The 12599-nt window shown below is 33.7% G+C and overlaps 1 protein-coding gene across 3 annotated transcripts in view; it reads right to left on the bottom strand.

Annotated features, from left to right (window-relative positions):
* Positions 1–12599, bottom strand: part of YAF2 (YY1 associated factor 2) — a 64796-nt gene that overhangs the window by 33860 nt on the left and 18337 nt on the right. The window contains exons 4-5 of one of the 3 annotated variants that reach the window (XR_009702519.1): positions 7539–7610; positions 7346–7445 (exon numbers count right to left, since the gene is read on the bottom strand). The exons of 1 other annotated variant lie outside the window; for it this stretch is intronic. Coding sequence is in view for 1 of the 2 variants with exons in the window: in XM_061204987.1 (XP_061060970.1) it covers positions 7539–7610 (72 nt within the window). In the remaining variant the exon portion in view is untranslated. The remainder of the gene's footprint in view (positions 1–7345; positions 7446–7538; positions 7611–12599) is intronic. One more of the 3 variants, XM_061204987.1, reaches the window with a different exon arrangement.

Raw genomic sequence — 12599 nt, 5'->3', positions numbered from 1 at the left:
CTGCAATACCTTTTCCTTGCATTTATAAGGTCTCTCCATATTTATAAACATCAAAAGGTGGCATGGCATAGTGGACTCTGGAGCCAGGCCACTGAGGTTCAATCCTAGCTTTGAATCCCAGCTCTGCTATTTACTACCTATGAGAGTAGGTAGGGTTATTTACCCCTCTATGCTTCAGTATTCCCATCTATAAAATGGAAATAATGACAGTACCTATTTCTAAGTTCTCGTAAGGACTAAAATATTTAACGTTTATAAAATGCTTAGAACAATTCCTGGGCATAGACAGCAGAATCTGTTTCTTAAATTAAAAAAAATCACGGACAATAACCTAATCATAGATCTAGGTAATTCTTCATTAAGTAACTATTTTATATCTTATTTTATTTATCCATGCCTCTTATTGTAGACATTTAGATTTTTTTCCAAATGAATATCCCTGCATAAATCTCCCCGGGCAAATGCGCAAGTTTCTCTAGACTAATACCTTGAACAGTAATTGCTGGATACTAGGTATGCACATTTTAAATTGTGTAACACTTATCTGATCCTGAGCTTTGCAATCTAATGGGTGAAAATCGATGGTTCATAAGCTTTTAACTACATTTCCCTACAAATGAGGCTAAGCATCTTCTCAGTCCAATTTCCAGTTTCCTCTGCTGTAAATTGCCTTACTATCCATTGTTCATTTTATTTGTATCACCTATAGTACCTCTTTTGATCTTTACATATTCTGGATACAAATCCACTGGACATTACAGACATTATACATATCTCCCAGATATGATATTATGTTTTAGTTTGGTTTATGATGCCTTACAGTAAACCTAAGTTTTTCTTTTTTGAGGTAGTCAAATCCTTGATGGTTTTTTATCCTTGAAGGTTCATTCTTTTTTTCTTGACTTGTTAAAGAAGGCCTTACATATCCTAAAGATACATATTCTTCTATACTTTCCTCTTTTTTAAAAACAGTTTCTCATGTTTAGTGTTTAATTCAACTGGAATTTATTTCTGCATATGGTCTGAAGTAGAAATCTAGTTTTCCCCCATATAGAAAAACCAATTCAACAGTCCACATTTTCTTTCCCTGCTGATAGAAAATGCCATCTCTAGCACCTACCAACTTCTCAAATACATATGGATCCATTTCTGAACTCTCTATTGTTATATTAATCTGTCTTTTCCTGTATTAAGACTACACTACTTTAAGTACCATAAGGCTTTACTTTCCTTTGAGGTATAATTTATATAAAGTATACAAGTACTCAAGTACTATGTACAGCCTGATTTTTAAATATGTATACCCCTGTGTGATCCAACTCAGACCAAGATATTAACATTTCTCATGCTCCAGAATGCTCCTCATATCCCTTCTCACTCAGTACCGTGCTTCCAAGATAACCACTATTCTGATCTCGATCACCACAGATTAGTTCTGTTTTTGAGCTTCCTAGAAATGAAATCATACAATGTGAACTCTTTTGTGTCTCACTTCTTTTGCTCAACATTTAGTCTAGAAGATTCATCTCATGTTGTGTGTAGCAGTTTATTTTTTTTCATGCTATATAGGATTCTATTCTAAATATCATAATTTTAAGATTAGTCTAGATATCCAACAGCGCAACTCCCTCTTCCTTGTTCTTTTTCTTCTTTCAGAGCTGTCTTGGTTATTCATGTGCCTTTACTTTTGTATACGAAGGCCATTCCCCACCAAAAAAGAAAAAAAAAATCCTACTTTTTGTCTGAAATTACATATAAATCACAGAGAAGTTAATTTTTTAGCAATATTTATACTTCCCACTAATAATTATAGTATATCCTTTTATTCATGTCTAATTTTATGTCCTTCAATAAAACCTTGGGTACTTTATAGAATTTGCTGTAAAAGAGGTATTTTTCATTTTCTAACTGGTTGTCGTCAATTTGAATGTTGAGCTTGTATCCAGTAACATTGAATTCTCTTAGCAGTACAGTCTGTTGATTTTCTAAAAAATTTTTTCTAGGGGTATGTTCAGCTCATTTTTCTTCCTTTCCAATCCTTTTGTATTTTATTTCTATTTTTTTCTTATTAGTAGAGATATATTTGTCTTATTCCTGATGTTAAAGGGAATGTTTCTAAGGTTTCGCCATTAAGCATGACACTTGCTGTTTGAAAGACAGCCTTTACTGGAAGAAAAAAGTTCATTTCTCTTCATGGTTTGAGGGTTACCTTTTTAAAAAACATTAATGAGTGCTGAGTTTTATCATATACTTTTACCAAATCTTTCAAGATTTTTTTCCCTAAATCTTACCGTATAAATTACATTGATATAATTTTCAAATATTGAACTATCCTTACATTCTTATCCTAACTAAAATTTTTCAAGAAAAAATAAAATAAAATAATAAAATTTTTATCTCTGTTCATAAATGAGATTGAATGTAATATATTTTCCCTTGTATATTCTTTTCAGTTTAGGTTTCAAGGCTAAATTTGTCTGATAAACAACAGGGCAGCTCTCCCTCTTTTTCTATTATCTGGGTCAGTTTGTATAAAATTGGGATTACCTGTTCCCCAAAAGTATATGTGAAATTATGATTACAAAATCACAATTAAAACTACTCCTTCTGATACTACTTCACACCAATTTTAGGATGGCTTTAATCAAAAAGAGAGATAGGGCTTCCCTGGTGGCACAGTGGTTGGGAATCTGCCTGCCAATGCAGGGGACACGGGTTCGAGCCCTGGTCTGGGAAGATCCCACATGCCGCGGAGCAACTGGGCCCGTAAGCCACAACTACTGAGCCTGCGCGTCTGGAGCCTGTGCTCCGCAACGAGAGGCCGCGATAGTGAGAGGCCCGCACACCGCGATGAAGAGTGGCCCCCGCTTGGCACAACTAGAGAAAGCCCTCGCACAGAAACAAAGACCCAACACAGCCAAAAATAAATAAATTAATTAATTAATTTAAAAAACAAACAAACAAAAAAAACAATGAGGTGTGCAGGATGATTCTCTAAATAAAAAAAAAAAGAGAGAGATAATGAAAATGTTGGTGAGGGTGTAGAAAAACTAGAACCTTCATACATTGTTGGTGGGAAAAAAAAACGGTACAGCTGCTCTGGAAAACAGTCTGGTAGCCCCCCAAAAGGTTAAACAGAGTTACCATATAACCCAGCAATTCTACTCCTAGGTATACACCCAAGAGAAATGAAAACACATGTTCACACAAAATCTTTCACACAAATGTTGGTACCAGGACTATTCATAATAGGCAAAAAATAGGAAAAAAATCCAAATATCCATCAACTGACGTGGTATATCCACACAATGAAATACTATTTGGCCATAAAAAGGAATGAAGTATATTGATACATGCTACAACATGGCTGGACCTTAAAAATATTATGCTAAATGAAAGAAGTAAACCACAAAAGGCCATATACTGAATGATTCCATTGTGTGAAATGTGTAGAACTGGCAAATCTATAGAAACAGACAGTAGATTAGTGGTTGTCTAAGGCTTGAGGGTTTGTGGAGAATTGGGACTGACTGCTAATAGGTACATGGTTTCTTTCTGAGGTGATGAAAATATTCTAAAATTGACTGTGGTAATGACTGAACAATTCTGTAAAAATATTAAAAACCATTAAATTGTACATTTTAAATGGGTAGGTGGTATGGTTTATGAACTATAACTCAATTAAGTTGATATTTTAAAAAACTTCTTCTTGGGGAAATTTACTATAGCTTCAATGTCTTAGTGGTTTTTAGTTTCTATGGATTTTCTTTTTCTTGTACAATTTTTGAATGATTTTTTCCCTAGAAAACAGACCATTTCACCAGGTTTTTAAAATTTATATACACATAAATTAATAGTGATTTCTTATGGTTTTAAAAATTACAATTACTATTTGTAATTATATCCCATTTTATAACTTTATTATATGTGTCATCTGCTTCTTGGTGAGTACTTCCAGACCTTAATCAACTGAAAAGAACCAGCTTCAATTTGAATGAACATTGCTACTATTTCTATTGTTGATTACTTTCTATTTCATCAAATTCTACTTTTATTTTCATTTCCTCTTTCCTTCTTTCTTTGGTTTTACTTTTTACTTTTTTTAGTTTTTTGAGCTGTATATCCGGGTCACTTATTTTCTTTCAACCTAATACATGCATTTAAGGTTATATGTTTACCCCTAAGCACCACTTTTCTTATATCCCTCAAGTTTTGATACAACGCTTTTGTTGTGATTCAGTTCTAATTATTTCATAATTTCCACTATTTTTTCTAATCCTTCAAAATTCTTGGTCATCTTTTCTTCAATACTGCTTCTCTACAATTCTCTGTATTCTCTCTTCTGGAACTCTAATTAGACATACGTTGGAGCTTTTCAATCTATTCCTAAGGTGTCTTAGTTTTTCTTTTCTATTTTTCATCTCTTTATCTCCCTGTATTCTAGTCCTGGAAGAGTTAACCAGTTTTATCTTGAAATTAACAACTTCTCTCTTTAGCTACGTCTAATCTTCTATTTTGCCCAATGATTTTTTTTAAATTTATTTATTTTATTTATTTATGTTTGGCTGCATTGGGTCTTTGTTGCTGCATGTGGGCTTTCTCTAGTTGCGGCGAGCACAGACTACTCTTCGTTGCGGTGCACGGGCTTCTCACTGCGGTGGCTTCTCTTGCTGCGGAGCACGGGCTCTAGGCACGCGGGCTTCAGTAGTTGAGGCGCACGGGTTTAGTTGCTCCGTGGCATGTGGGATCTTCCCAGACCAGGGATTGAACCCGTGTGCCCTGCATTGGCAGGCAGATTCTTAACCACTGCACCACCAGGGAAATCTCCCAATGATTATTTTATAACTAGATATATTTTTCATTTTCAAGATTTCAATTGGTTAATTTATATATCTACATATATTTTTTTCTTGATTGCTCTTATTCAATTATAATGGAATATGTTCTGAATAATAAAAAAGGAATAGATATACTTTAATCTAATATACTTTTAGGTGAAATGTTCTTTGAAAAGTTCTCCATTATAAAATTCTTCTTTAATGTCAAAAAAAATACTTCTTAAGAGCTCTCTTGACTGCTGTTCTACCGAATGTTATCCCACTGTGCCTACCTGCATCAAGGCATGGAAAGAATAAGTCCTATTATTGCCATTTTAGAATTAGAGAAACTGAAGCACAATAAAGTTCTTTATAAAATACTTTCTCCCCAACTTTTCTTTGAAAAATATCAGAGCCACAGAAAAGTTGAAAGTACAATGTATACCACTGTACCCTTCACCTAGATTTAAAATTGTTAAAATTTTCCAGATCTGCTCTCTCTCTCCTTTTCTCTCTCTTTACATACACATATCACCACATCCAGATACCCACACATTTTTCTTCTGAACTCATCATGATATTTCACTTCTAAATATTTCAGCATGCATCTCTAAAGAACAAGGGCATTCTCATACCATATCACACTAAAAAAAACCAGGAGACTGAAGAGTCGGCAAATTCAAATCAAACACTTAAATTATCTGACTAACTGTTCTTCATTTTGGCTTGTCTAATTGGACCTGAAGTGGTTCTCTGGTGATTATTTAGAAGTGACACTCAATCTGTCAAAAAGCGTTTCCTTCCTTCAGTGACCTTGAAATCAGATTTCATTTACTGCTTCATCAGACAGGTATCTTAAATCCAAGCATTTCTGAAAAAATCAAGCAATAATCTTCTAAGATATTCCAACCTCAAAAATCAAGTATACTACTACACAGAGTCTTAAAGTGAATACAATCGAATTAACACTCTCAAAGCTATACATTCTATTCTAATGTGCAATGGAAGTTTAATAAAGTGTATTAAACAATTATAATTTCACTATACCAGCTTTGAAGGAAAAAAGTTGTTGTTCTTAAGAAAAATATACAGTACAAACAGGATTGATTAGCCAAATGAACCCGTTTAATAAATGAAAAAACTGGCAAGTATATTTGTGATTCTACATGAAAACTAATTTTTCAATGGGCACGATTTAATCTCAGTCACTAATGTTAGGAAGTAAGATAAAACACAATAAAATCCTATCCTTGCTCTCAAAGACCACACAAGTCAGCTTAAGAGTTTTACATCAGAAGAAATAACAATCAATACAACCTGAAGCTAATATTTAAAGCTAAACTGTGTCATACAGATAAGAATTATACCTACAATCACAGAAATATTTAAGATCAAACTACAATCAAATAATAGCTCATAAGAGAAGTTACTATGTGCCACTAGGCACTGTTCTAAGTACATTCCAAGAATTAGTTAATTCAATCCTCATAACAATCTCATTTTTCCACTGAAGAAGCAGAAATAACAGAGATGCCAGCATAAAAGGATTTATGTAAGGGGTAGGACCTGACCTCAACCTTAAAGTACAGAGAAGAAGAATGAAAAGAGGGTCATTTCAAGAAAATGGAAAAGCACAAGCCAAAGCATAAATATGAGAAGTATCCTGGTAAGACCAAAACAAAAGTTTCAAATTGAAGAAATTAAGGCTGGATAAATAGGATGGGATTAGATTATGGGAGGCCCTGAGTGCCCAGCAAATGGATGAAATTTTATAAAACAGCAAGAGCACGGCACCACTACAGGTCTTTATGTGCTATAAGTGGCCTTTTAAAAATGGTAACCTGGTAACAATGCAGAATGAGTGAGAGAGAAATGGGAAGCAAGGAACTCTGTCCAATTCTAACATTTACATAAATAAATCCGGTTGGTACATGAGGAATCACAGAGCTCACAGTGAACCAACTATGTCACCCCTTCACATCAATAAGCCAATCCATTATGAACAATGAAGTGGTAAGTATAATTGCAACATACCCTGAACTATTTCCAAATATACCTTCAACGAAATTAAAAGGTACATTGAAAACTAGGTCAGTAAGAAGTAAAACTATGCTTGCTGTTCAGTACTATGCCAAAAGAATTTGGCCGAATTTGACATAAGCAGAAATTTTACAGTGCAAGTATCTACTTCAATAAAACAAACATCACAAATAAAGGAATTAAAATAATTCAACATATAGCTTCCTCACACTGCTTTAGAACTATTACACTATTTATCAAAAGGTAATAAATATTTAATTTTTATAAACAGCTATTATGTAAATGTATACTTTAAAATTAATGTCACATTTATTCATATACCCGTTAAGAACTAGGTATTTATCATCCATACAATAAATTCTATAATCCACATCAAACTTACAAAAGAAGCTATCCCAAACAACTTCCTCTCTTTGTAATTAAATGAACTCCTAAAGAGAAGAAATATGGGAAAAAAATCTTAAGTCTGTGAAAACTAGATTACTTACCAGCAACTTGAGTTATCCTATTGGGTCTTTTCCCTCACAGATCCACCTCTCTTGCCCTTCTGTCCAGCATGAGAATCTTCCTGATGGGCATCCACTGGAACTGAGGGGGCATGCAGTACAGACGCATATGTAAGAAAGTTGGGGGGAGGGGATTTGGGAGATGCTAGAGACATGCTTCAGTGTGCTCGCTTACCTTCCTGAAATTGGAAATTTCAACGGTCCCTTGGTCCTCGAGGCATTCACAATAACTTCAAAGAATGTGGATCTGTGGAGATTACCCAATAGGAGAACTCCAGTTACTGGTAAGTGATCCAGCTTTTTCTTCTCTATCAGAATAAGAAAATTATTTAAATTTATTTGAGATTATTAATACATGTAGAACTACAAGGGACAGAGTTGTAAATTCATCAGATTATTATATATGAATGCACCAAAGTAAATACAGAAACAATGTGCTAACTATGAGGTCAACAGAAACTTCTGGCATTATCAGAAACACAAGGAAAAGAAAATGATTTGAATGGTTTCATTTTAAAATCTCCACTGTAACAACAGCTATATTTTAATATATAAAAAATCAGCTATCAGACTATTCTATCTCACTAAAACACCACCATCATTTTTTAATATTAGTAAAGGATAATTAGTTGATCAAAACCTACCATTTCTTAACTAGCCATTGTCATTAACATTGCTTGAATTTTGGTGTAGAGGCCACCACAGTGGATTAACAATCTGTAAGACTTCAGATAAAAAGCATCAATGCAATTCCCATTCATCACTCAATAAGCCTTTAAAATAACCATTTGTCACCTACAACAAACCAACCACATACACACATATAAGTATGTCCACAAAAAAAAAAAAAAAAGTATGCCAGGCCACTCATAAACAATGATGCTGATTTTAATGTAAATACTTGTACAAAGTAGTACAGTAATATTTTTGATTAACTGTTATATTTTTTATTTTTATAGCAATAAATTATTTTATTTTATTATTTTCCATTTCATTTTTTTTTTTACATCTTTACTGTAGTTGCTTTACAATGTTAATTTCTGCTGTATAACAAAGTGAATCAGCTATATGTATACATATATCCCCATATCCCCTCCCTCTTGCATCTCCCTCCCACCCTCCCTATCCCACCTCTCTAGGTGGTCACAAAGCACCGAGCTGATCTCCCTGTGCTATGCGGCTGCTTCCCACTAGCTATCTATTTTACATTTGGTAGTGTATATATGTCAATGCTACTCTCTCACCTCCTCCCAGCTCCCCCTTCCCACCCGCCCCCCATGTTATACTTTTTAAATTGGACTTGTCATTGAAAAACAAAAAACTATTTCTAACAGAAGAAAAGTCTCCTCAACAGAACTTTATTTCAGGTTCACATGAAGACTGCCTTTACCTTTAACTCAATACATATTAATCAGGTACATGTTCATTTTAATGTGCTAGAGCAGTGATGACTTCAAACACTAGTTCTTACTGAAGATACAGATATGTTTCAGTTATAGTCTTCCCTGCTACCATTATGCTCCTATTTAATAATTATCCCTTACCTTCAAGAAACATATGGTTTCATGGTTCTTCATTCTATAGAAAAAATTAAAGATAATGTATAGCTTTTCCTTTGTTTTAAGAGTAAACAGGATAAAATGGTGTATAAAATCATTACTCAACAAAAACAAACTGAAAATGTAATTCTAATGAAAATCTTAAGTTTCAATCCTGTTATAAGGTAATATTTATATTTAGTAAAGCTTGACAGCACCATGTCAACCGATTTTTCCTAGATTGCCACTTAAAGATACAAATTGTCTTGGATAAATTATATCCATTTTTATATAAATCTGAGTTTTAAAAAATAATAGTAATTAATGCATTAGCTTTTTTTTTTTGGATGAGTCAGGATCCTTTGTTTTTATTTTTTTTACTTTTTTTTTAACATCTTTTTTGGAGTATAATTGCTTTACATTGTTGTGTTAGTTGCTGCTGTATAACAAAGTGAATCAGCTATACGTATACATATATCCCCATATCCCTTCCCTCTTGCGTCTCCTTCTCACTCTCCCTATCTCACCCCTCTAGGTGGTCACAAAGCACCCAGCTGATCTCCCTGTGCTATGCAGCTGCTTCCCATTAGCTATCTATTTTACATTTGGTAGTGTATATATGTCAATGCCACTCTCTCACTTCATCCCAGCTTACCCTTCCCCCTCCCCGTGTCCTCAAGTCCATTCTCTATGTCTGCGTCTTTATTCCTTTTTTATTTTAGATTTTTATTTTAGATTCCATATATATGTGTTAGCATACGGTATTTTTCTCTTTCTGACTTACTCCACTCTGTATGACAGACTCTAGGTCCATCCACCTCACTACAAATAACTCAATTTTGTTTCTTTTTATGGCTGAGTAATATTCCATTGTATATATGTGCCACATCTTCTTTATCCATTCATCTGTCAATGGACACTTAGGTTGCTTCCATGTCCTGGCTATTGTAAATGGTGCTGCAATGAACATTGTGGTACATGTCTCTTTTTAAATTATGGTTTTCTCAGGGTATATGCCCAGTAGTGAGATTGCTGGGTCACATGGTAGTTCTATTTTTAGTTTTTCAAGGAACCTCCATACCGTTCCCCATAGTGGCTGTATCAATTTACATTCCCACCAACAGTGCAAGAGGGTTCCGTTTTCTCCACATCCTCTCCAGCATTTATTGTTTGTAGATTTTTTTTGATGATGGCCATTCTGACTGGTGTGAGGTGATACCTCATTGTAGTTTTGATTTGCATTTCTCTAATGATTAATGATGTTGAGCATTCTTTCATGTGTTTGTTGGCAATCTGTATATCTTCTTTGGAGAAATGTCTATTTAGGTCTTCTTCCCATTTCTGGATTGGGTTGTTTGTTTTTTTGATATTGAGCTGCATGAGCTGCTTAATGCATTAGCTTTTAAATGACCCATTCAGGCAAACAGGGGCACTACACAGACCTCAATTTCTAACTGTAATACAGAGATAAATGCCAAAAGGGCCATCTAGTTAACTAGATTCCTAGTTAACATCTACTCCCTGAAAAGTAAGCAAGTACATGGCATGAAGGTCCTACGTGTTTGGATTGATGCAACAGATACAGAAGCAATAATCCAAATATTTTATCCTTATGGTATAAGCTAGTATAAAAGTTGTCATTAAGAACTAAATGATAATTTCCAATTTTAATTTATAGCAACACATGCAGTCTCCATTTAGACTCAGATCTTATGAATTGAAAATAAAATCAAGTGCATTTTTAAAAATAATTTGAGAATCAAAATATCTTGAAAATATTTTAAGGTAACCAAAAGGTTCACTTAAGAGACCAGAATTCAAAGCTGTTTGTTGTTGTTATCATAGCATAAGCTCAACTAAGATGGATTTTATCAGAACAGCTGAGAAAAGACATTCCAGAAATTAGGATACTCTATTCAAAAGTATCCTCTGTAAGCTCTAATAATTGTAACGCCCATCCACAAAAAGGTACTCCTTAGTAATCAGGAACCTAATCAAGTGTTTCACTAATGAGAATCTACTGCATAAAATCAATTTGAACTTTTGAAAAAACTGTTCAGAAAAAAAGAGTTAGCTAACTTTCACTTCCACTACTACCCATTAGTTTAGACATTATATTTTGGCCGGAAGCAACTTAAATTACAACTGGTTTTGTGATTCCAAGTACATTATTTTCTAACTTTCAATTAAGATTTAAAATTCTAATGTAAGGTATTATAGCTGTGGAAAGTTGTTCGTGGTAAATCCTGGACTTGAAATCCTTTAGCAGTGTAATAAAATTCAACATTATACATATATTCACACATATTTCAGTGACATTATTGATGGTTCATAAATCTGGGGGGGATGTGTGTACCTCAGTTAACCAAAATGAGGTCAAAGGTGAATTACACACTTACTTACTAAACAATGTTATTTACAGAAACTGTCATCCTTTTCTGCTCCTTAAACAGCTCATTAGATAATCCGCTTCTTAAAGTTTCCTTTTCTTCAGCCTTATCCACTACTTAGCTCTACATGAACCCATAAAGAAACAAACAAAAACAGTACTATTTTCTTGTTAACATAAATTAACCTAAAATCAAGATGGAAAAAACTATTTATCTGTAAAATAGGCGTAACAGCAGAACCTACTTCACAGAACAACTGTGAGGATTAAGTTAACAAAAATATAAGTAATGCATTTAAAAACCATGCCTGGAATCTAACCATATATCAAATTGTAACATAACCACCCAGAAACGGAATTATTTTCAAATGATTTTATATATCTTTAAAGAACTATTAAAAAAATTCTAAGTTTAGAGATTTAGTGTTTGTATTAATTTTGGTACAGTTGGCTCTCTGTATCCAGGGGTTCTGCATCCACAGATTCAACCAACCATACATCAAAAATATTCGGAAAAAGAATTCCACAAAGTTCCAAAAAGCAGAACATGCTAACAACTATTTACATAGCATTTAGATTGTATTAGGAATTATAAGTAACCCAGAGATGATTTAAAGTATATGGGAGGATGTATGCAGGTTTATGTGCAACTCCTACACCATTTTAGTAAGGGACTTGAGCATCTTCAGATTTTGGTAACCAAGAGGGTCCCAGAACCAATCCCCCATAGATACCAAGGGATGACTGTACTATTATTTTGAGACTATATTCTTTATATTGCAAGATAAAGAAAATAAGTAATTTATGGTATTGATCAGGAATCACGATGTGCAGCATGAGATACAAAAACACATTAATATTAAAAGAAGTGCAAATACCACTTATACAAAAATACATATAATTTGGAAATAGTTAAGAAAACATTCTAGACAGTAGTTACTAAGTAAATCACTATCATTATCCTACCAATATATAAATTATATCTGCTAATATTACAAAATCAGCCATTCCATTAGATTTACTAGTAAAGAAAGCTCCTCAGACCGTTAAAGTTGCCAGAAACATTTACACAAATCATTTTCCATGTTCCAATACCTGATTTTTATTTATAAGCTAGAATTTTAGAACTGCAACTGCTGACAAATTCTAAAAGGAAAGTATGAGAAAAATAGTACATATTCATGTTCTTGACTGACATTAGATGGTAAAGATACTAATATTCAATCTGTTCAGAAAAGCTGAAGTGGAGGGATGCTAGCAGGTAAGCTCTAGGTCCCTAGAACCCCTGCTCTGGACAGAACAGCTCTCC

The sequence above is a fragment of the Eubalaena glacialis genome, chromosome 11, assembly GCF_028564815.1.
Source record: "Eubalaena glacialis isolate mEubGla1 chromosome 11, mEubGla1.1.hap2.+ XY, whole genome shotgun sequence".
In the NCBI taxonomy this organism is placed as follows: Eukaryota; Metazoa; Chordata; class Mammalia; order Artiodactyla; family Balaenidae; genus Eubalaena; species Eubalaena glacialis.
Note: the sequence above shows the minus strand (reverse complement) of the source record. Positions and strands in the feature narration are given on the sequence as shown.